The sequence below is a fragment of the Lactuca serriola genome, chromosome 1 (genome assembly GCF_051521515.1).
Source record: "Lactuca serriola cultivar US96UC23 chromosome 1, Lser_US96UC23_V15, whole genome shotgun sequence".
Lineage (NCBI taxonomy): Eukaryota > Viridiplantae > Streptophyta > Magnoliopsida > Asterales > Asteraceae > Lactuca > Lactuca serriola.
In genome coordinates, this window is record NC_136408.1 from 231,982,956 (window position 1) to 232,006,753 (window position 23,798).

At 35.8% G+C, this 23,798-nt stretch overlaps 3 protein-coding genes across 5 annotated transcripts; 2 read left to right on the plus strand and 1 right to left on the minus strand.

Moving 5' to 3' along the window:
- Positions 1 to 7,632: 7,632 nt before the first annotated feature.
- LOC145049870 (transport inhibitor response 1-like protein Os04g0395600) lies at positions 7,633 to 11,857 on the plus strand. Of its 2 annotated transcripts, none has more exons than XM_078998213.1 (4): positions 7,633 to 7,773; positions 8,105 to 8,646; positions 9,905 to 10,397; positions 10,512 to 11,857. In XM_078998213.1, the coding sequence occupies exons 2-4, from the start codon at positions 8,111 to 8,113 to the stop codon at positions 11,262 to 11,264; spliced, it is 1,782 nt and encodes a 593-aa protein (XP_078854339.1). In that variant the 5' UTR covers positions 7,633 to 7,773; positions 8,105 to 8,110; the 3' UTR covers positions 11,265 to 11,857. The 2 variants fall into 2 exon arrangements, with proteins under 2 accessions (XP_078854339.1, XP_078854338.1); XM_078998212.1 differs by having other exon boundaries at positions 7,633 to 7,769.
- Positions 11,858 to 15,480: 3,623 nt separating this feature from the next.
- On the plus strand, positions 15,481 to 18,676 carry LOC145066607 (protein FAR1-RELATED SEQUENCE 5-like). The gene is made up of 5 exons (XM_079013902.1): positions 15,481 to 15,505; positions 16,018 to 16,819; positions 16,933 to 17,191; positions 17,313 to 17,729; positions 18,044 to 18,676. Exons 1-5 carry the CDS (start codon positions 15,481 to 15,483, stop codon positions 18,674 to 18,676), a joined length of 2,136 nt encoding a protein of 711 aa, XP_078870028.1.
- A 1,505-nt stretch (positions 18,677 to 20,181) lies between these two features.
- LOC145072767 (uncharacterized) lies at positions 20,182 to 21,500 on the minus strand. Of its 2 annotated transcripts, none has more exons than XR_013691146.1 (3): positions 21,131 to 21,201; positions 20,687 to 21,041; positions 20,182 to 20,604 (listed from the first exon to the last, which is right to left on the minus strand). XR_013691146.1 is itself a non-coding variant. In XM_079019246.1 (3 exons), the coding sequence occupies exons 1-3, from the start codon at positions 21,447 to 21,449 to the stop codon at positions 20,562 to 20,564; spliced, it is 459 nt and encodes a 152-aa protein (XP_078875372.1). In that variant the 5' UTR covers positions 21,450 to 21,500; the 3' UTR covers positions 20,182 to 20,561. The 2 variants fall into 2 exon arrangements, 1 of the variants encoding a protein (XP_078875372.1); XM_079019246.1 differs by lacking the exon at positions 21,131 to 21,201 and adding an exon at positions 21,389 to 21,500.
- Positions 21,501 to 23,798: the final 2,298 nt, after the last annotated feature.

The window sequence follows — 23,798 nt, forward strand, 5'->3', positions numbered from 1 at the left end:
ACCCGCCTCTATCCTTCTAGTCTCACTTATCTAACCACTCTCGCACGGGCCTCGCCCACGGGTCTCACCCAATCATACTACTGAGCAACCCTGCTCTTAGGTCTCACCTATACTGCTACTCTCGTACGGGCCTCGCCCACGGGTCTCACCCAACTACATCCTGGAGTGGCCTCTCCCAAGGTCTCACCTCTCAAGGGCTATACAGGAAAACTCCCTATCATTCCCATCCACTACCCATTCCTGATCCTTATCTGATCACTAGGAGATAAGGGCCTCGCCCCAACTCCGTCAATGAAGCTACTATGGAATGCTATGACTTACCCGCAGTCTTACATCACCTTCTATCACCGACTGCTAGTGAATGCTACGGCTGCCTCGTAGTCTGACAACACTTTCCACCACTAACTGCTGATGAATGCTACGGCTGCCCCTTAGTCTTACAACACCTCCCATCATTGACTGCTAGTGAATGCTACGGCTGCCCCGTAGTCTTACAACACCTCCCACCACTGACTGCTAATACGCAAGCACCCCATTCTATCAGTTCTCAAGATCCTCCTTCTGACTCACTCGAGCCCTACAGGCGATCCTCCAGCCTGAATTCCCAACCACATACTAACCATCACCAATACATGCACCGGTTGAGGAGGGAGTTTCTCAAACTCCTAAACCTGAACTCCTTAATCCATCAAACGCTGTACCATTTTTTCCTTCTCGGAGGCTACGCACTCATTCTGGATCTGCGTGCTCTTACCTTTGCATGCTCGGAGGATTCTCCCCCACTTCGATCCTGCTTAACCCTTGTTGCTCAATGCTCGAAAAGAAATCCCAATCCTCGCTACCATTCCATAATCAACCTGCTGAGGAACCCCAAGCTTACCATAGCTAGGGATCTAACCAATCCATTTCTACAACTATACGGTTCCAAACTAGCAAGACATACCAAGTCCCTCTCACGCGTGCTACAGTTACTGCATCCTAAGCAACCTCCCCCAATAGGGCACATCCCCTAACTACCATTCAAATATCCCAGGTATGCAGATGGCATATAACTCGATCATGATCAAACCGCCCAAAAATAAAATACTCATACCGATAATGATGCAGAACCATAACAATATAATCAAGCACAAATAAAAGAACTGAAAACGGAAGTCGCATACCTGCAACGTCCGATGCTGCTCGCGTCTCCAAGGTAGTCATCTGAAAAGCCCTGCCTCCTACCGCAGGCGCCTCTGCACGGCCCTGATGGCCGTCTGTGATCCTCAAAGTTGCAGGGGCAGGTGCCATCACCCGTCCTGCTGAAAACAAACTGGGGCACTGGGCCTTCTTGTGGCCCCGCTGATTGCAGTGAAAACATATCAAGTCGGATCCCTGAATGGTGGTAACAGTACAATCCCTGCTAAAATGACCAGTCCGACCGCACTTGAAGCAGCCAGACTCACCACCGCTACTACTCCTGCACATGCTCCCGTGTACCCTGCCACACTTCCCGCATCGGTTGCGGTCCTGATAATCCCTCGATCTCGAATCCGTCCCTTGGGCCTTTTGCCCGAACCTGTGGCTACCTGAACCTCATTCGGCTTCCTCTTCCGGATCTGCTCCAAATCAATTTCCCTTTCTCTAGCCCGAGCGATCATATCCTCCAACGTTTTGCAGCTGGACCTGCTCACAAATTGCCTGATGTCATCCCTCAACATCTCATGGTATCGGGCCTTCTTCATCTCCTCACCTGCGATATACTGCGGTACAAGAAGAGCTCTCTCCCTGAACTTGGCGGTGATCTCCGCCACAGTCTCAGTGGTCTGCGTTAAATCCTGAAACTCCTGTGCCAACTGTTGCACCTCAATAATCAGTGAAAACTCAGCCTTGAACCTGGATGAAAAATCACTCCATGTCATCGCGTCCAACGCGACATCATCCCCCAAAGTATGACCAATATCCTCCCACCAATACCTCTCTCTTTCCTTCAGAAGACAGGAGGCGAGTCTGACCTTGTCCCCATCGGGACACCGGCTCGTACGAAATACGTTGGCGACATCGGCCAACCACCTGCTGCTAGCAATGGGGTCCTTAGCCCCATGATAATCTGGAGCTCCGCAAGCTCTAAACTATTGGAATGTCAAGGTACGTGCTCCCATCAAAGCCATCATCTCGATACGGAAGGCTCCCAGCCTCTCATCCAAAATCTCTAATATACCCTCCTTGACCGTGCCAAAGATCACAGGAGTCTGATCTAGAATACTGCGCGTAACCTCCACTGATATCAACTCCCTCATTCGCTCCTCGAGCTGCTCGGCTCCTGAACCCGAGCCTGATCCCTCTCCGGCGCCTGATCCGCCCACTGGTCTCTCTCGCAACGTCACCATGCTGAAAATATAATACATCCTTTATCAGAATACTTATCACTGCTGCGAGACCAAACACACACCCTACCATGTTCCCGGTCTTATCTCGGCCTTTCCCGAATCGAGTACGGATCCTCTGTTTTCAGTAGTACGGGCCCATACTACCTTCCACATCTATCCGTACTGTTCTCAGGAATTGCTTCGACTCCAACAGGTCCCTTTTCTACTACTACTGCTCCCAGCACTACTTCATCATAGGCTTGCCCTAGGGAAACCCCTGACTCAAACCAAAACCAGTCCTCAGCTGCTGAAGGACTCCTTGTGATGCCAATAAGCCATCACCTGAATACCATCACATGTGACGAGGCTCAGATAATCCTTCGAGTAAAAGACTCGTCCCCACAACGGTTAGACTCAAACAAGAGCTGCACAATAGGGCCAAATCCAGAACTCTGAGATTATTCAACCCTGATCACATGTGACGTGACGTATCCACCTAATGGCTAACTCCCACCACTCAGAATCCCTCATTGCACAAAGCAAGAAGCATTCAGAGAAGGGAAAATCTAACCATAACATACTCAAGCAATCATAATATCACACCAAGAATCTGTACTAGCATGCAACACAAACTCATAAACTCAGGCATAACCTAAACAGGCTATCCTACTATTGTCTAATCAGCACTATAATGCAGCTCAAAAGCACATATAACAGGCACATAAGGCATCCTCCCTAGATACTTAGCCCTAATCTAGCATGCTGTTCTATTAACTGATAATCATAACATAAACTTGTATGGGTATTTTGGGGTACTTATTTGAGCTCGGCTGATTGCATGCACCACACCCCTTTTCTCTTATCAAAATTCTTTTCTTTCTGAATTCTTTTTGCTTTTCTAAAACTGTTTTCCTTCTCAAAACTCTATTTTTACAATATGTCTTTTCATTTTGAAAACTTCTATACCAATTCCTCAGTTTGAGTTCAGACACACCCGAGAGCATGTCCAAATCCCTCAAACCAAGGCTCTGATACCAACTTGTAACGACCCAAAATTCAAGACAAAAAAATTCTTTTAATAAAGCATTACTTAAAGCAAAATCATCAATCCAAAACATAAACAGAGTATTAATTTCCAAAACACATGTTCGTTATTAGAGTAACACATTCCCAGGCTGTCTAATCAATGGTGTGTGCCATGCGATCACCCCGAGCTCTTCCCTCCACTACCGGAAGTACCTAAAACCAAAACTTAAAACCGTAAGCACGAAGCTTAGTGAGTTCCCCACCCTACCACATACCATGCATAACCACATACTGTACATACTGGGCCACGCCTGCTATCTTGGGCCTCGCCCCCTACCTCGGGCCTCGCCCGCTACAACGGCCCCGCCGCTCCAGACCCCGCCTGGCTTCGAGCCCCGCTCGGATACAGATCTGTTTCACTTAGGCCTCGCCTGTCACAGGGCCTCGCCCGCTAACATATAATAGCACATAATCATACCGCAAAACATAAGCTAAACATATACAATGGATCCTGTCCTAAGGCCTCGCCTATCCTGGGCCTCGCCCTTGTCCTGCTACTGATGAGACATGGAACCCCGTCCACGCTCCTACTGATAGTGAGATACGGGCCCAGCCCACACTCACTCCTTCCCTAACTTGGGCCTCACCCCTGTTCTGCTGCTAATGAGATGTGGAACACCATCCATACTCTGCTATTGGTGAGATACAGAACCTCGCACCACACTCACCTCCCTACCAGGCACATACATGTATCACACAGACAACAAGTATAAACTATCATATAAACCAATCCTTGGGCACCCGCCCGCTATCATTGGACCTTGTCCTGAATATCGTACTAGCATACTGTGCCTAGGGCTAACCCCCGGGTCTTCTACTCAAAACTACATGGGCCGACATTGTGGCCTTAGACCCATTCACACAAAGGGAAACTCACCTGCACTTTGCTGAACTTGCTAATAACCCCTCTAGCTGCTGCCCGGCAATTCTCTGAACTCTTGCTCCACTAGCTCCCCGAGCTACCAATATCAATGCAATACTTAGTCTAACTGTCCCCCAAAAGTCAACTAAGTCAACTCTGGTCAATGACAAAGTCCTGGTCAAAGTCAACCTTCCTGGTCAACCCTACTCGCCGAGTCTGCCTACTGACTCGCCGAGTTCATATGCTCAGAGTCCTTCCAATTGCGACTCGACTCGCCGAGTCAGTCCATGACTCGCCGAGTCTACCGATTTGACGTGTCCAACTCATTGAGTCCCCACTCAACTCACTGATTCAAGTCTTAACTCGAAGGGTTTGGGGGTTTCGCGACTTGACTCGCCGAGTCCAAGTACAGACTCGCCGAGTCCAAGACAACCTTCAACAGACTCGCCGAGTTGTTCTTCCAACTCGTCGAGTTCCTGCCCAACTTCATCCGACTCGCTAAGTCTACCCATGTGACTCGCCGAGTCACTCCAGCTCTTAATCCATGTAGTGGCTCTTTGAGCCAAACAGGGGCTCCAACACATAGATCCATACTTCTAAGGCCTATTCCTCACGTAAAGTGGCAAACTTTACGTGTAGATATGGAGATCTAGGCTCAAAACACTCAAAACTAGGGTTTATGACAACCATGCTTCACCAACATACCAAGAGCTGATACTTTACGGGATTCTAGACCAAAACAAGCATGGATCTGAGGTAGCAAACTCAGATCTGAACCTCTAGCTCGAAATGGTTACTATCATGCCAAGAATGCCCAAAACACACAGATAGATATAAGTGCATAGGAGTCCAAGAACTAGTTTATTACCTCAAAATGCTCAGAAATGTCTTCCCAATCCCGGATCTATAGCCCCCTTCTTGCACCTCCAAGATTCGTATTCCTTCTCCAAGCTTTAATGCACTCTTCAAGGCAATAATTAGCTCAAAAATGGATATGGCGGCTAGGGTTTGGTGTTCTGGGTTAGAGAGGCTGTAAAGGAACCCTAGGGAAGAGAATGAGGCGCTTAAATAGGCTCCAAGTCCCGAATTTAGGGTTTTCCTCGTTCAGACCAGACTCGCCGAGTCTCCTTAGCCGACTCGCCGAGTCGGTCACTTACTCCTTGACCCGGATCCCGCTCAGACTCGCCGAGTTCCTCCTTGGACTCGACGAGTCATCCCTTAAAATTAGGGTTTTCTTTCCTTTCTTGGCCTTCCTGACTTTGGGTGTTACACCAAGGGTTGGTCACGACGTGAGGGTTAACTGTTGGTATTGTTGGCTATTTGACTGTTGATTTTTTTGGCATGGTTGACTTTGGGTCAAATTGCTAGATTCAGGGTACAAACTAAGGTTTGACCTTGTTTGTTTTGTTAGGTGTGTTTATAGCACCGGTTGGGTGCCATTGCGCTATGGTTTAGCTGATTTCGTGAGTCAGGTGAGTCTTGCCACTATATTGTAGAGGATGCTAGCTGTCTTTGTATATCTTGCATGTGTATGTTGGGTTGGGCCTATTGATATGCTGGGTTGGACCCATTGATATGCTGGGTTGGTTTCATTGCATTACTGGGTTGGGCCCAACGATATGTTGGACTGGGCCCGTTGATATGTCGAGTTAGGCCCATTGTATGGTATGTGGTATTTTGGAGAACTCATTAAGCTTTGTGCTTACAATTTGTGATTTAAACATTTTCAAGTACTTCCAGTTCTAAAGGGAAGAGGACGACATGATCGCACAAAATCTCTTTGATTTTATTCCGTATTGTTATATGGTTTCACTCTGATGTTGAGATTATTTATACTGTGATTGGCTTGGAACAACTGGTTGTATTTTTGGGTGTTTGAAAACTTAAAAATTTTACAACTATTTTTGGGTCGTTACAAGATATATTTAAAGAGTGATGTTGTGCCATTTTCATATTAGTTTTGAAAATGAGCTAAGTGGTATAACACGTTGTTTAAATCAGAGTTTTTCTAAAACATAACAATGTTTTTTTAGCAAAATTAAAAAGCAATTAATGACTCTAATACCAATTGTTGAGAGAGGACCTTTATGATGGAGATTATGATGCAAAATTAAGTGAATTTCTTAGATCTTTAATTAGCTTCAACAATAAATAGATACATAAACTAAGAACAACAATATCAGAAAACATATCAACAACGTAACTAAATAAATATAAGCAAGTAATAAAATACTTTGTTGAACATAACTTGGCTTGCATGCAAACACAAAGTTAGTAAGCGATGGACAACAAAAGTATAAACGGAGATGAAAAAGATTTGTATTTCAATGAAACGATTACAAGAAAGATATGAAGATCAAAGGCACTTTTGAGATAACTAAAACCATATATTTATAGCTAAACAAAGTACTAGCTATTGATTGAAAAATAGAAAATGTATAGAAAACAAGCGACTATGCTTGCCATGCTTGTTCTGACAAAAACCACCAAACACTCTTCATCAGATAAAGATGTAATTAGTACTTTTCTTCGCAACACTCCAAGACAAAATGCAGCTTTAACTCTTCGCACAACCTCTTTCACTCCAATATCTGCATAGCTTCAGACTTGACAACTAGCAACTCATCACATATCACAAAAAGAATTAATTCTTCACACATCTTCATCAAAAACGACGATGAGGATGAGGATGAGGATGATGATATTGATGATACCCCTAACCCTATCCGAGAGGCGGAACAACACGAAGGCAAACTAGAAGTAAAGATCACAAAATGAAGACTATATGACAAAATGTTTTAACACACTTTATTATTATTACTAGTTTAATAGTTTAAATTTAGCATCCAAAACTCTTTCATCGGACGATTTGATGCATGTTTTAAATATTTTAATGAACTAATGCATTTTATGTTCTATTTGAGTGTTTATAAACTTTATTTAAAAAAAAAATTCAAATTTTGGATCAGATTAAACCGGTTTAGAGTTGTTTGAGGAAAAACCGGTTGGAACCGGATCCAAATCAAATCAAATTTAATGTGTATCACATTATTGCTTACGTCACCAAAATTGGATCGGATCAAATATCATATATAATAATATGTGTGCATCTCTACGTGGAACAACATTTTGTAGGTGACACCAACGAATTTCATGACTATCTTTACAAATTCCTAATTGTTTGTTTAAATATTGTGAAAAAACTATTAAAATTAGACAAATTTGTAGTTTAATCTAAAGCACATGTAATCCTTGGTATTTTATGTAGAAAATAAAACGTTTGAGGCTACAAAGTGTGTACTATGACGTAATTAAGGTGCTATTATGTAACTTGTTTCATATTTCTCCGTCACGTCAGTAAAGCTACCTGTTGGCTTCCTGGCTCTGGTGAGAGAGAGAGAGAGAGAGGAGAGAAACTCAGAGTTCCATTATTGGGTTCTTTCATCATGTAAATCCAATCTCCTCAACCTCCCGTATGTACGTTTACTCACTTTGATTCTCTTTTTCCCCCAATTATTTCACCCAATCTAGAGTTCTTCTACTGCAAATCTTCATAAATTTGTTCCAGATTTCTCTTATTTTGTTTTTCACTTTCAAATTAGGAGTAGTACAGTTTCTCTCGTTTTGGTTTTGAGTTTAATAAATGAAGGTTTTGTCTGTTAGTCTTGAACCGAAATCAGTTCCACGATTGATTGAAGTTTTTGGAGAAATCTCGGCAGTGAATTTCATTCAATTCTAGTTCTGAAATATGATGATTTAGCTTTGAATCTTATTGAAATGAGCTGAATCATTAATTGAAATTTTGCAGCGAAGTATGGATCTAAATCAGAAGCGAACCAAAACGGTTGACCGAGTCGATCCGGTTGATCCTGCTGCGGTGTCGCCGGAATCAACTCCGGTGTATCCGTTTCCTGACGAGGTTCTAGAACCGGTGCTCTCGCTGATAAACTCTCACAAGGACCGCAGTTCCGTGTCTCTAGTATGTAAAGACTGGTACAACGCAGAGCGGTGGAGCAGACGTCATGTGTTTATCGGAAATTGCTACTCGGTGTCGCCAGAGATTGTAGCCGGGAGGTTTCCTCAGATTCGGAGCGTGACCTTAAAGGGGAAACCGAGGTTTTCGGATTTCAATTTAGTACCGGAGGATTGGGGAGCTGATGTTCATCCATGGTTGAGTGTTCTCGCCAAAGCGTATCCATTCCTGGAGGAGCTGAGACTGAAGAGAATGGCAGTTAGCGACGAGAGTTTGGAGTTTCTGGCGACGAACTTTCCAGAGTTTAAAGCTCTGTCTCTATTGAGTTGTGATGGATTTAGTACTGATGGGTTGAAAGCTATTGCTACTCATTGCAGGTAAAATTTCTACTTTTCTTCTCGATATTAGAGCTAAATATGTTCTCCAAGGTGCATCAATCAGTTTATCTGTTCAACATCTGTCGTCCCAATTCATATGAATTTGTCAAATTAGGTTTCGCTTGCTGTAAGAGACATAAATCCGATCACTTTACTCTTGTGTTTGATCTCAATGTTATCAGATCACATTAATTTTGTTGTTATTGTTTGAAAATTTTGAAGATCTGGATTACAGTTTTAGTGAATCCTAATTGCAAAAGATAACAACAAACAAACTCTTATTCTATATCCTAATTTGGTATCTTTACTTTAAATCGTTGCATAAATGATTCTAACTTGCCAAAATTACTTTGAAAATCAATTTCATAAATGGAACATGTAACATGTGTTTTGGTCAAGATTAGGTAAAATTGTCAATTTTGAAAAGCATGATCGTTTTCTTTCGGTTTTGGGAGACCAATCAAAATTAAAAAAGAATCAAGTCCCACTATGTTTTTATTCATTTCAAATTTCCCCTTTTCTTCTTCGAAGTCAATCTTATAAATAAGCCGTTAATGGAAATGTGTAGGTCAAAGAACAGTATCTCCTTGTCATCAATCAGTATAAACAGTAGAATATGTTGTTTGATGAACAGAGGTCAAATGGAAATATAAAAAAGTAAAATTTTATATGATTTGGGTTGAAAATATCACATGTTTGTATTTGATTTGGCTGATAAAGTTAATGATGGGTTCCTCTTAACACATTCTGTATGGATACCCTTTGTGTCTAAAAATACATTGAAGGCATTTTCTTTTTCTATTTCCTTGAATTAATCCAATTGTTTTTACCTTTATTTAGTTTTGGGAACATTGGAGCATAACTTTTAGTGGAAAGCTACTTTATAATTTTATATTTCTTTGCCTTTTTAGTTGCTTTCTTGATGTGACACATGACCTGTCTTTGAACATTAATGGCTGCCATGTTCTTGATGTCATCTTCTGCATAAATATCTTCATATCTCATAATTGAGCCATGAAACTTGAATTTAATTTAAACTTATATTAATTTTTGATAGTTTGCTAAAAAATATTTATTGATTCTTTTTTCATATATCATTGCATAAAAGAAATTCATTTGTTTACTTTATTATCCTACTTTCATTTCCTCTTACTAAAGCAACATACTTTGAAAAATCTACCTAATTGACTATAATGCCCTTAAAACAGTATGATATAATTAAAAAATATATATGAAAGTAGGTTGCTATTTCTTACAGGAATTTAACAGAGCTAGACATACAAGAGAATGGAATCGATGATCTTGGTGGGGATTGGTTAAGTTGCTTCCCAGAAACCCTAACCTCATTAGAAGTACTAAATTTTGCAAGCTTAAACAGTGAAGTTGACTATAATGCCCTTGAGAAGCTTGTTACTAGGTGTAAATCATTAAGGGTTTTGAAAGTTAACCGAAACATAAGTCTAGATCAATTGCAAAGACTTCTATTACGGGCCCCACAACTAACTGAACTTGGCACAGGAACCTTTACACAAGATCTTGTCACCCGTTCAGTATCTGACCTCGAGGGTAGTTTTGGAAATTGTAAAAATCTACTTACTATCTCCGGTTTATGGGACACTACTACACTTTTCTTACCAGTGATCTACCCTGCATGTGCTCGACTTACGTTTTTAAACTTGAGTTATGCAACTTTGAGGAGTGTGGAATTAGCAGAGCTTCTTACTCATTGTAAAAGTCTGAAACGCCTTTGGGTAAGTGTTAGAAATAGTAAAAATACTTTCATTAATCTGTTGAGTAAATTACACGAATGGTCCCTATGGTTTGAGGTAGTTTGCACGTTTGGTCCCTAACTTATTTGTCTACAGGTTCTTGATACTGTGGGGGATAGTGGTTTAGAAGCGGTTGGATCATGCTGCCCGTTACTTGAAGAACTGAGAGTCTTCCCGGCTGACCCCTTTGACCAAGAAGTCGCCGGGGTGACCGAATCCGGTTTCGTCTCGGTTTCCCGTGGCTGCCCGAAACTCCATTACGTTCTTTACTTCTGCCACCAAATGACAAATGCCGCCGTAGCCACCATTGCCCGAAACTGCCCGGGCTTTACCCACTTCCGTCTCTGTATCATGAACCCCGGGCAGCCCGATTACCTGACCAACGAACCCATGGACGAGGCTTTCGGTGCGGTCGTCAAAACCTGCCCGAACCTCCAACGCCTGGCGGTTTCCGGGCGGTTGACCGACCTTACGTTTGAATACATTGGGAAATACGCAAAAAACTTGGAAACTCTTTCGGTTGCTTTCGCGGGTAGTAGTGATTTAGGGTTGAAGTATGTTTTGGGCGGCTGCCCGAAACTGAGGAAGCTTGAGATCCGTGACTGCCCGTTTGGAAACGCGGCGTTGCTTTCGGGTTTGACCAAATATGAATCAATGAGGTCTCTTTGGATGTCGGCTTGTAATTTGACTATGAATGGGTGTAGGGTTTTGGCTAAAGAGATGCCGAGGTTAAATGTTGAAGTTATGAAAGATGAAGATAGTGAGGATAGTCAGGCTCATAAGGTTTATGTCTATCGAACCGTGGCGGGACCTCGAAGGGATGCCCCACCTTTCGTCCTCACCCTCTGAGTTCCCTGACCCGTCATTTGAGATATCATATCAGATGACTAAAGTATAACTGGAGACCAGTCATCTGATATGATAGTCATCTGATATGATATATTGATATGATATATGAGATATCATATCAGATAACTAAAATATGACCGGAGACTCGTGCTCCGGTCATATGATGTTGGATCTATGCTCTAGTTATCTGATATAATCCGATGACTAGGCATTTGTACTTTGGAAAATAAGGTTGTATTGTGGTAGAGTATAAAAGATGGGAAACATATTGTTATATTTGAAGATTGTTCCTGTCATTTATGTTGAAAGTTCGAGTGTGGGACGGGTGTCAAAGCATGAAATGATATGGGATAAGTTGTAGGTTTTTCTTGTTTTTGTTTCGGTTGGGCAAGTTTAGTATGTTGATGTGTAGTTAAAAGTAGTGAATTGTTAAAGTTTGAATCTTTAAAGACAAAAGTTGGACTCTTTTTGTGTGGGACTGATGTCATGTATGTTTGATTTAGAGGTAAGGAGGTGAGAAACCGAGGATCATGTATCAATAATATGTGGTTTCTATCATAAAATCGAATGTATAATTTTATTAATTTTATAAATAGCTTTGTAAAACCTAAACTTTGATCAAATGAAAATCAGAATCAGAGTTGTAAATTATGAAACAATAATTTAACGAAGATATTGTGCGAGTTAGTTTTACATTTTAAAATATAATTTAATGAATGATGCTTTGCTAGTTAATTTTAGGACAAAATTGCAAAAATGGTTTTTATAGTATGTATTTTTTTCGAGGTTTAGTTGAAACGTTAGCTTTTTTAGCTTTGTGGTATTTTTAGGTTACTTTTGTTGTAGATTTGGTTTTCCAGGAAACTGAAATGACTTGAATATTTATTTTAATTTTCTTTTATTATTTTTTAAATCTAATATTTATGACTTGAATAAATATCATTGGGATATTTATTTTCTAATTTTCTTTTATTATTTTTTAAATCTAATATTTATTTTAATATTTAAAAAATAAAAGGGGTCTATCTTCTCTCTCTCTCTCTCTCTCACACACACACATACATACATAGAAACAAATTGTCACTCAAGAAACAATACAAGAAAATGGTTGTTTTTTCACCCCGATAAGAACAAAACCATAAGAGCAGATGAAGCTTTTAAATTTGTTTTAGAATCATGGAGTGTTCTTTTTGAGAACACAAAAAGAAACTTGTACCATCTCCAAGGAAGAAGAACTAGAATGTGTTGGTGGCTCCGATTAATGTCAAAAATAAGAAATCAAACGCTGGTTGATCCAACCCCACCTGTACCTCGTATAGTTGAATCAATATCATCGATCTCAACGACTTCAGGTGTGATTGTCTTCTTAATAATCATCTGCCCAATTCTATCGCCCAATTTCACTTCAAAATCATTATCAGAATGGTTGAATGAGACCAAATCTCGAAGCTACAAATAGATGAGTTGTAATCCGTAAGAACACAACCCTAGTATGCTATATAAAAACCAGTCAAAGAAGGTATGAACGTACTTTTCGAAACTAAAGGATCTCAAGAACCAGTTTTTGAGTCAAATTAGGTCATAAAAACAACAATTGACTACTGAATTCACATAAGCATAGATTCAACTAGCTCTTAAAGTACCTAAACCAGATTAAAGAAGAAAAATACCTCAATTTATCAGAACTTCCTCGATGGTTTTGGTGAAGTCAATATCTCCTGATATTCAACAGCCAAAAAAAGGAAATGGTTGCAACCAATCCAAAATTGTGTGGTGCAAAAAACCATCTGTAACACCAGTTTCGAGATATTTGCATTGTTGGCCTTGCTTTGTGATTAATTTGGCATTTTGGTCCCAAACTCCAGGCGTTAGGAATGGAACGCTAGGTGTAAGTTTATGGACGCCAGACATTCACACACAAAGGACAAACCCTAATTTTAGGGTTTGCACCCTATTTAAAGGCCATTATAACCGCAAAACATTTCTTATCTCTAGCCCCCATCCCTTATAGCCCTCATTTCGAAACCCTAAGTGAGTATGAGTGTTTTGAAGCCTTGGAGTAGCATTTTGGTATCATTTTAGTGTTCTTGGTGGAGGAGGAAGATCTTTGGAGTGTTGGTGTAGCTCTCTAGCCTTTGGATCTGGACTCTTGGCATCTTGGAGCACATTTTGGAGGTATAAAGTTCAGATCTTGATGACTTCTTTATTAGATCTTGCTTAAACGTAATTTTATGTTCTTTTGGTCCCAATAACTTGACTTTTGTGAGTTTGGAATGCTCCAGAGGTTTGGGCTGTCCTTTCAAGCATTTTGGAGGGTTTAGAATTATAAAAATGCAAGCTTGGACCTTGATACTCTTCTATGCAAGAGTTTTGGAACTTTAGAGTGTGATTTAAGTTAGATTTTGGTGTTGGGCTCTTCGTAGCCATGCAAAGTCATAAATGTTGCAACTTTATGACTTTAGACATTCTTTTAGCATTGGATCTGAAGCTTAAACATTAGGTCTTAAGCAATTAATACCTTAGTTAAGGATTTGGGATTCTGTGGTTATGCCAGACATTTAGGTTAGAAATGTAACACTCAAAATTTTAAAATAAAACTTTTCATTTTCAAAACCACACGAAACACAGTTTCACATTTCTCAAACCCAAATTTATAAGTTGTTCAAAACACAAGACAACAAAATGTTTGACAATATCCCAGAATCCTCAAAACATAATCTCTAGCTAGTGTGCACAATCATGCCGACGTCTTCTCGCAATCCTGATGTCACACCCCCGAACCAGACGGCGGAAACGTCCGAGGGCTCGCGTGACTTAAATTGAATATCGTCACAATGAATATACATGAATCATAACATAAACGTCACCATGCATCAATATATTACAACTGGAATTGTTCATATCAAGTACATTGTTTTAACACTACACATTCATAACCTAAATAGTTTGAGTACATTTAACAACATAACATCTAACATAACTTCCTATAACTCTTCCGCTTACCTGTTACCTGAGAATACAAGTTATTTTGGAAAAACGTCAACATATGGAATGTTGGTGAGTTCATAAGCAATGTTGTGATAAAATGATTTGTGTAGTTTTGTAAAAACCCAGAAAATCCGATATTTTCTGAAAAGACTTTTGTTTATCAAAGTGTGAGATCCATAAGTTGATGCATGAATGATTTCAAAAACATATATATATATATATATATATATATATATATATATATATGTGTGTGTGTGTGTGTGTGTGTGTGTGTATATATATATATATATATATATATATATATATATATATATATATATATATATATAGAGGTAGGTTCAATTGAGAAAATAAAAAAGATTGAGAATGAGGGAATAATTCTCAGCCAATCATTTATCTAACATGTTCAAATTAAAAAAAATACGCGTGTCCATTTTCATTAAGGGTATCTTTGTAAATTAGCAACTTTTTTACATAGAACTTACCTGTTTGTGTTATCAGGTTCCAATTTGATGATATCTTTATATCGTTTGAATCGGATTTGAGGAATTCATTATCAAGATTATTTTCTTTATATAACTCGTTAGCAATTATACGTTTTCATTTCATTAATCGTGAAGTTTTGCATCTGTGTTTCAGTTTTCTACTTCTTTATCAGCTTCCAATTTGATCAGGTATGTATATCGTTTGAATCGGATAGATCGGAGTTATTTATATAACTCGTTAGCAATTATACGTTTTCATTCAATTAATCGTGAAGTTTCGCATCTGTGTTTCAGTTTTCTACTTCGTTTTGAGTTTCCGATTTGATCAGGTATGTATATCGTTTGAATCGGATAGATCGGAGTTCATTATCAAGATTATTGCTTTTTATAATTTATTTTGAATTACGCTTATTATATTCCTTTTGGAGTTGTTTCATCGGAGTTCATTATCAAGATTATCAAGTTTCGAATATGTATTGAAGTTATTTCATCGGATTTTTGTTAAGTAGTTTGAGATATTTATTTCATCAGTTTTTTCGTTGTAGTTTTTACGTTCTATATTGAGAGAGACTGCTTAATTACATCATATGATCATATATGATTTAAGTTTCTTTAAGATATTTTGTACGTTGATCTGAGATATATTCGAAATTAACCAGGTTTTCATATTTACGACTTTTTTTGTGAGATATATTCGATATTAAGATTGTTTTTGTTTATTTATATAGATCATTTGGTGTATTATGTCGAATTCTAGTGTTATTGATGGTGATTTGTATTTTTCTATGAGTGAGAGTGAAGAAGAAGATGTTGAGAACTCATTTTTTTGAAGGTATCAGTTATTGAATTATTTTGTTGTTTTTAATTTTATTGATTATCATTTATTTACAAATGAATATGTTAATATGAATAAATTGTTGTCTTATTCATATATGAATAAACGTGTGATAATTGTAATTTCGAATTCATTATTTTTTCGTTTTATTCATATATGAATAAGTTATGTTTTATTTACATATGAATATGTTAAAATGAATAAATTGTTGTCTTATTCATATTATGAATAAACGTGTATTAATTGTAATTTCGAATTTATTATTTTTTTCGTTTTATTCATATATGAATAAGTTATGTTTTATTTTATATATTTTGAATCCTCATGAATTTTATGTATTCATATATGAATGTTTTATTCATTTATGAATGTTTTTTGTTTTATTTATATGAGTTTTATGTATTCATATATATATTATTGTTTTATTCATGCATTATTATTTTAGGTGGTGAATCTTCAAGTTCAGTACATGATGCACAATATTTTGATGATATAATTGGAGAACATGTCTATAAGCCAGATGTACCTGTTCAACTTATTCCTTTTAAGGGTTTAATCTTCAAATCATTAAAGTTGGCTATCAAAATGTATTCTGAGTATGCTGAAATTGGTGGTTTTGATGTTAGACTGAGCACACAGTCAAGGTTTGATAACAAGATTATAAAGAAGAAACATGTTATATGTAATCGTGGTGGTAAACAGAAAAAGAAATCTTGTGACACATTAGGTACAAGTGGTGTTAGGAGGAAACGAAATTCAAATTCAAGAGCTATTGGTTGTCAAGCAAAGATTATATTTGAATCTGTGTATGGAACTCCATATTATAAAGTTTTTCAGTTTGATGAACTTCACAACCATCCACTTGGGAAGAGAAGCGATTTAAAAAAGGCGAGACAAATGTCATATTCAGAAAAAGAGTTTATTGTGCGTTCTTCCACATCAAAAATAGGTCCAACTATGGCTCATAAATTGAGGGCAAGTCTGAGAGGTGGGTATGAGTTTGTAAAGCCCAAAGTAGTTATAAAAAATTTAAGGAGAGATATCAACAGGGTTATTGGTTATAAAGATGCCCAAATGATAGTAAACACAATGAATGACCGTCGAGCTCACTATCCAAATTACTCATTTGAGTTTAATTGTCAAGATGATGTTTTGGACTGTATATTTTGGGCTGATGAAATGGAGAAGGCATATTATGCTGAATTTGGTGATGTTATCTCGTTTGATGCGACTTTCCGAACAAACAAGTAAGTTATTTTATCTACTTTTGTTTATAGCTTATTCATATATGAATATTTTTATATTCACTTATTAATACATCAAAAATTGACTCTAATGAACATTTTTTTTTGTGTGTTAGGTATCGAATGGTTTTTGTTCCGTTTACTGCTATTGACCATCATAAAAAATCGGTTACTGTTGGATCTGGGTTGCTAAGCAATGAAAGCATTGAGTCTTACTCTTGGTTTCTTAAAGCATTTCTTAAAACTCATGGGAAAGAACCAACACTTGTTTTAACTGATCAAGATGCTGCAATAAAACAAGCTGTTGAGAACGTGTTTCGTAATTCAAAGCACCGATTATGTATGTGGCATATAATGAAAAAGTTGAAAAAAAGGGTATTATTTTAATATATTTCAAATATATTACTTATTAGTATATTCATTTATGAATATTGATTGTTATTTTACTTATTACAGTATTATTTATTCATTTATGAATATTTTTGTTTTAATACAGATATCAGATGATTTATTTACAAACACATACTTTAGAAAAAGGTTTTCGAAGCTTGTTTGGGACATTAATATGAAACCTGATGTTTTTGAGGTGAAGTGGGGTTTGCTTATGAAGGAATTCAATCTTGAAGACACAAGATGGTTTAAAGACATGTTTACAATACGTGATTCATGGATACCTGGATATTTTAGTGATATTCCAATGTGTGGTTTGATGAAGACTACATCGAGGTCAGAGAGTATGAATTCATTCTTTAATACATATTCAGAAAGTGGGAACTTACTTTTGAATTTCATGATGAATTACGACACTGCCATTCAAAAGCAAAGGAATACTCAACGAGAGCTTGATAGGGCATCAAAGAAAGCATCATATAAAATGCAAACACCTCGAGAAATAGAACTGCAAGCATCAAAGGTTTATACAAGTACATTATTTTTTGAGGTGCAAAAAGAAATATATAAAGCATGTTTTTTCTGTACGTACTCATATGTTGGTATTGAAGATGGTTGGGAAGTTTACATTGTGTAGCACAACAACAGTAAAAGTGATTTTAAAAATGAATTTAAGGTAATTTTACTTGTTTTTTTTATGAAAAATGTAATAATATTCATATATGAATATGATAATATTCATATATGAATATCAATATTCATATATGAATATTATATGAATATATGAATATATATGAGTGTTGATATGAGTAGTCTTATATGAAATTCCTGTATCAGGTTGAAATAAAAGCTGAAATAAAAGCTGAAGAGAAAGAAATAAATTGCAGTTGTGAACATTTTAAGTGTATGGGTGTTTTATGTAGACATGCTTTTACAATAATGATGAGATGTGGTGTTAAAGAAATTCCTGAAAGGTACATTTTGAAGAGATGGAGAAAGGATGTGATATCAAGAAATTATCGTTTTAGTTATGTTCAATCCGATTCGGGTGATTGTGAGAATGTAAAGGTAGTCAATGATTCATATTATAGTTTTGAATCATGTTTGGATATTGTAAGAGATGACAAAAAGAGATTGGCTTTGTTTTCTGAGAAACAACAAATGTTGTTGAAGGAATTTGAGAGTGATTATATTCCTCCTGGATTGAAAAGCAAGACAGATGGTGAAGTCGTATGCAAGCTTTTGGGTGTTACTATTCCTATTCCAGAAGAGATTAATATTCATGTTCCTGAAGTTCAAAGCAATAAAGGTTCTGGAATCAATAAAAGAATTCCAAGTGTAGGTGAAGTAGCATATGAAAATTCTAAAAAAGAACATAGAATGTGTTCAGGATGTGGAAAGCGAGTTCCACACAATTTACGTACTTGTCCAGAAAGAGTTGGAGCTGCTAAATCAGCAAAAGACAGTTAGGGATTTTTTTTATTCATTTATGAATATATGCAGATAAAAACAATAAACAATAATATTCATGTATGAATAATACACATTTATATTGATATGGTAAATTGATATGTTGATATTTGTTTTTTAAATTACTTTAAAATAAGTTATATTGATATTGTGAATTATTTATAAATGAATATAAATATGTGAAATTTGTTATACTAATAAATACGTAATATTCATATATGAACTTTTTTATGTTAATATCTGAACTTTGTTATACTAACATATTACTTTGAACTTATTCATAAATGAATATATCATATTCGTATTCATTTATGAATAAATAAAGATAAATTTTGAAAATATTTGAATATAAAAAAATGACATAAATAAGCAAACTTGTTTCTACTAATAAGTTATATTCATATATGAAATTTGTTATATTCATATATGAACTTTGTTATACTGACATATTACTCCTAATTAATCATAAATGAAGATATCATAAATAAACATAAATAAACTTTGAAAATATTTAAATATAAAAAACTGACAGAAATAAGCGAAGTTGTTTCTATTACACAATCATTCAACACAAGATAATAAAAGCTGTTCATAAGCATTTCACAAAATATTAAAACGATGTTCAACAATATTTAACAAACCATTTAAAACTTGTTTCGCAGAATCATCTTACATGTACTTCAAATCAATTCATCTTCAACACAAACTGTTCTATAGCATCACACTTCAACATTCTTTCATCTTCACAAGCAATCATTAATATTCTTTTAACCTTTTTTTAATTGTTTGCATAGCTTTGTATGCATGATCAGTACACACTTTGAATTCAACTTTTTGATATTTTTCAGCAAGATCCAACACCTTAGCCTTCAACATGTTAATTTCAGAAGTTAGCATTATGTGTGCATATCTTTGCCTGAGCTTCTCTAAGGTAGTTTGTTGAACTGCACTTTCTTTATGAAGACCTGGTTTCCACTTTGAGAGTGGTTGTCCCATATAGGTCTCCATATGTCTTATTGCAAAGACCCCACAATCAACTTTGTTTTTAACTGTTCTCCATGACATTTCAAGTCGTTGGGGTTTGATACTTTCTTTTGAGATTGCATTTGCTCTTGGATGGTTTATTTCTTTAAAGTATCTCACAAACAAATTTTTCTGATCATTAAATAAAATATAAGTTAGATATGTAATAAATTGGTTCTTTTATGTTGTTGTGAACTGGGTACATACCAAAGGTTTCATTATTACTCCGTATTTGCCTTCATAATCCCCCTCAACTTCACTATTGTCTAGAATTTCAATTGACGGTTTCTTTAAGTTGAAGACAATCACAAAAATGTGAGCACTTTTAACAACTGGAAAGAATACCTGTTTTTATGTATATAATGGTAAGTATTTTGTTGATAAAATATATATAAAAAACAACTTTAATTAACATACCATGTCAATATCTTTTATGTTCATGATTTTTTTGTACCCATTGGTACTGTCATGAAAGTTCTCCTTGAATTTTTCATACTTTCTTTCATCAGACAATGTTGAAGTTAGATAAGCAGTCTGTAACCAATATAATCATATGTGAATTTCGATTGAATATATATAATTATGTTAAAGAATACATCATATTTGTATAATCATATGTGAATTTAAGTTGTAAAAAAATATAATATTCATAAATGAATACATCATATTGGTGTATTCATTTATGAATAAGGAAGGAATTAAGGTTAGAACATAAACTTACAGAAACTCCAACTTTCAAGAAGAGTCTGTATGGTGAATTTCCAAAATCCCTTTCCAGTTCTTGGTGGTTAAGTAAATCAGACCAAGTGTCTAAAACTTCTCCAAAAATCTCTGTGTTTGCATATAGACTTTCCATAACTGCTCATTCTGCTATCTGACCATATTTTGTCTGGACAACCACATCTCTGCAAATATATAATCAAAATGTCATAGATTATTATCTATATAATAATCATATATGAATATATATAAAATAAAGTTACTTACGATGTATTGCCTTGTAAGTTGAACAACCATTCACAGACAATACTCTCCTGATGTGTCAGTTTGGGTTTTGTGTCTGTTATTCTGCATTTGAAAGGTGATTTGAAAGCATCAGCAAGCTTCTTCTCTCTTGGTTGATCCAGATCATGCTTTGATGGTCCTACTTCAGTAGGAATTGATACATAGATTAGATTTGGATTAAGAACATTTTTCTTTGCTAATCTGATAACAACCTTCTGATGGTCGTCTTTGATTTGTTTCTTTGTAAGTGCTTTTTTTGGTGAAGATTCATTAGATTTTTTACTTGAAGTTTGATCTGAATCTTGACTGAGACCTAGACTAAAGCTTGGATGAGTATCTGCATGCCAGGAGATTTGTCATATAAATAGTTGTAAGTTAATTATAATATTTGAGTTTATATTTTGAAATGTTTATCCAAATTGTTACCTCCTTTATTTCCTTTTGTCTTGTCAGCTTTTTCTCCTTTCTTGTTTTGATTTTCTGACTTTTTCTTTCCTGAAAGATAAAGAAATGTGATTAAGTAATTCATATGTGAATAAGTAATGTATTCATTTATGAATAAGTAATACATATCATTATTTATGAATAAGTAATACTATATTTTTTATTTATTCATATATTGTGTTATTCATTTATGAATAATAAAACTTACTATATTCATTTATTAGTGAATCAACTATTTACCTCTATCTTCTGCATTTCCTTTTTCAATTTCTGTTTGTTTTTCTTCACATCCATCTTTCATGTTCTTAGCTTCCGTTCCTCCTTCATTTCTATCTTCAGAGTTTTCCTTGCCTGAAACATATACATCATATATGAATATTTTTTATTTTTTATTCATTTATATAGTATATTATTCATTTATGAATAAACAATGTTATTAAAAAAATCAATACAAATATTGTAATATATTTTAAATCATTCATTTACCTGTATCATCTCCCTTTGTTTTTTTAACTTTTGTTCCTTGTTCATGTACACCTTCTGATTTTTCCGTTTTTGCAAGAGTATTAGTTTTACCTGTACTCATTGGTGACCCTGGTCAAAATTTAACAAACAAAATTGTTATTGTGTATTGATATTTTTATATATTTTTTTTAAAATAAAATTAAGACAAAATTTACCTATATCAATATTATCGAAAATAGTTTTCATTTCAGGGTGATTCCAGATTTCATCTTCTTGACTATTTAAACTTGAAACTCCAATTCCAAGGACATTGTCCACAATGTTGTCAACAACTTTATCCAACAAATTTTGATTTTTAGTTTGTTGAATAGTCTCTTCATGATTATTTGTTTCCTCAGCATGATCATCTTTTTCTTCTTCATCATTCTGATTTTCATTCCTCTTTGCATCTTTCTCTTTTACTCTAATTTCACATTCTTTTTGATTCTTATCTGCATCATTCTTTATTCCTTCATTATATGCTTCATTTGAATCAAGCAAATAATCTACTTCTGGTTGACTTGCACCATTATCACTGTCTTCTTCACCATTTCCCTCTTTATCTTCATTTTCTGTTTGATCATTTGTTTTTTGACCCATTATTGGTGTCAAATTGATTCCTTCAACTCCAATTTCATTAATTGGAAAATTAAAAAGTGTTGTGCTTTCAGTTTTTTCTTCAACAATCATATTTTTCATCTTTTCTTTGAAAATTCTAAAACTTTCCTTTTCAGGGAACTTTGTCATCGCATCATTGAGCTTTGAATTCAGCTTTTCCTTCATCCTCTCAAAACTATTAATCATTTTTGATATTTTTGATTCATATGCCTATGTAACAAAAAGAAGTATATGATTAGAATTTAATATAATAATTTAATGTAATCATATATTATTAACATGTTAAAACTAATTACCTCAACATAATGATCTTCATCTTTATCAGAATCACTGTCTTCGAGATCTGTATCTCCTTCATTTTGTTCATTAACAAATTCTTCGTTTAATTCTCCAACTCCAAATCTACCTTTTTCTTGTTCAAATGTCTCTCGATATCTAATCTTCTCTGAACTCCAATAACAAATTGTTGGACGTTTACGTGTTACTGTTAAAACTTCCGAGTGGATGTTATCAGCATAGAACAACTGCACATAAATGATATCTAATTGATATTCATATATGAACAAATAATATTATTTTTTACTTATTCATAAATGAATAAGTAATGTAAAGCATTACGTGTGAACAAATATTTTTCTTATTCATATATGAATATTTGCTATTAGATTAAGAATAATCAATATTATTAAAAATTGAGTATAAACATTATAATAATTTACCACCAAGAAAGCTGAAGGTCCAACAAAGAAGCTGTTATCTGAGTATGGTATGTATGAGTTTTTTGTTCTGACAAGACAGTCCAAAACATAGCTGCACCAGTCTATGTTGCTGATATATGTTTTACTTGAAATATAACTCAAGGGAAACAGGTTGCATCTTCCCATTGATGTTGACTCGCAAAAAGTGTTGACAAAAAGAACTAAGAAGTTCAATTTGAAATTGAAATCAGCTTTTGTGGTAGAAACAATAACATTTTTGATTGCACTCAGTCGGATGATTGAATCTTTTTTAAATTGTTGCTTCCATTCATCATAACTTGTATCATCCTTAGGCCATTGATCCAGTTGTGTAAGTTTGGTTCCACCAATTGGTATGCCTAACATGTCATGAACAGACTCTGCTGTTACTTTCAATTCCTTTCCTTCAATATCTATCACCATTCTCTCAGAATCAAATTTTTGAAGAACATAAAATCCCAGCTTCAGTGGTATATCCGTGATTTTCATTTTTAACAAAGCTCCAAAACCCATAGATCTTACAGATTCTTTTTGTTCTTTGCTCATCCCAAGGATTATAGATAGTAATGCCTCTGGTGAACATCTGTTTTTCATTGAGTAAAATTCTTTTACCATTGGTTTTTTTGTCTTTTTTGATTGGTGACTCCTTTTTTTTTTTGCCTTCTTCGATGGATGACTACTTTCAAAATCAGAGTCTGAATCTTGTAGTTGTTGTTTTTCAGGAGTTTTCCTTTTTGATGGACTTTTCCTGCTTTGATGCTTCATTTTCTTTGGTACTTTTGTTTCTTTTT

What these genes read in the sequence shown, in the direction of transcription:
- LOC145049870 (XM_078998213.1), top strand. Translation starts at nt 8,111, where the DNA reads ATGGATCTAAATCAGAAGCGAACCAAAACGGTTGACCGAGTCGATCCG. An exon ending in GCTATTGCTACTCATTGCAG is followed by an intron (nt 8,647 to 9,904) that starts GTAAAATTTCTA and finishes TATTTCTTACAG; the next exon opens with GAATTTAACAGAGCTAGACA. An exon ending in AAAGTCTGAAACGCCTTTGG is followed by an intron (nt 10,398 to 10,511) that starts GTAAGTGTTAGA and finishes ATTTGTCTACAG; the next exon opens with GTTCTTGATACTGTGGGGGA.
- LOC145066607 (XM_079013902.1), top strand. Translation starts at nt 15,481, where the DNA reads ATGTCGAATTCTAGTGTTATTGATG. An exon ending in GAATTCTAGTGTTATTGATG is followed by an intron (nt 15,506 to 16,017) that starts GTGATTTGTATT and finishes TTATTATTTTAG; the next exon opens with GTGGTGAATCTTCAAGTTCA. An exon ending in TGAAAAAGTTGAAAAAAAGG is followed by an intron (nt 17,192 to 17,312) that starts GTATTATTTTAA and finishes GTTTTAATACAG; the next exon opens with ATATCAGATGATTTATTTAC.
- LOC145072767 (XM_079019246.1), bottom strand. Translation starts at nt 21,449, where the DNA reads ATGAAAGATGGATGTGAAGAAAAACAAACAGAAATTGAAAAAGGAAAT. An exon ending in AGGAAATGCAGAAGATAGAG is followed by an intron (nt 21,042 to 21,388) that starts GTAAATAGTTGA and finishes CCTGGCATGCAG; the next exon opens with ATACTCATCCAAGCTTTAGT. An exon ending in AACTTACAAGGCAATACATC is followed by an intron (nt 20,605 to 20,686) that starts GTAAGTAACTTT and finishes ATATATTTGCAG; the next exon opens with AGATGTGGTTGTCCAGACAA.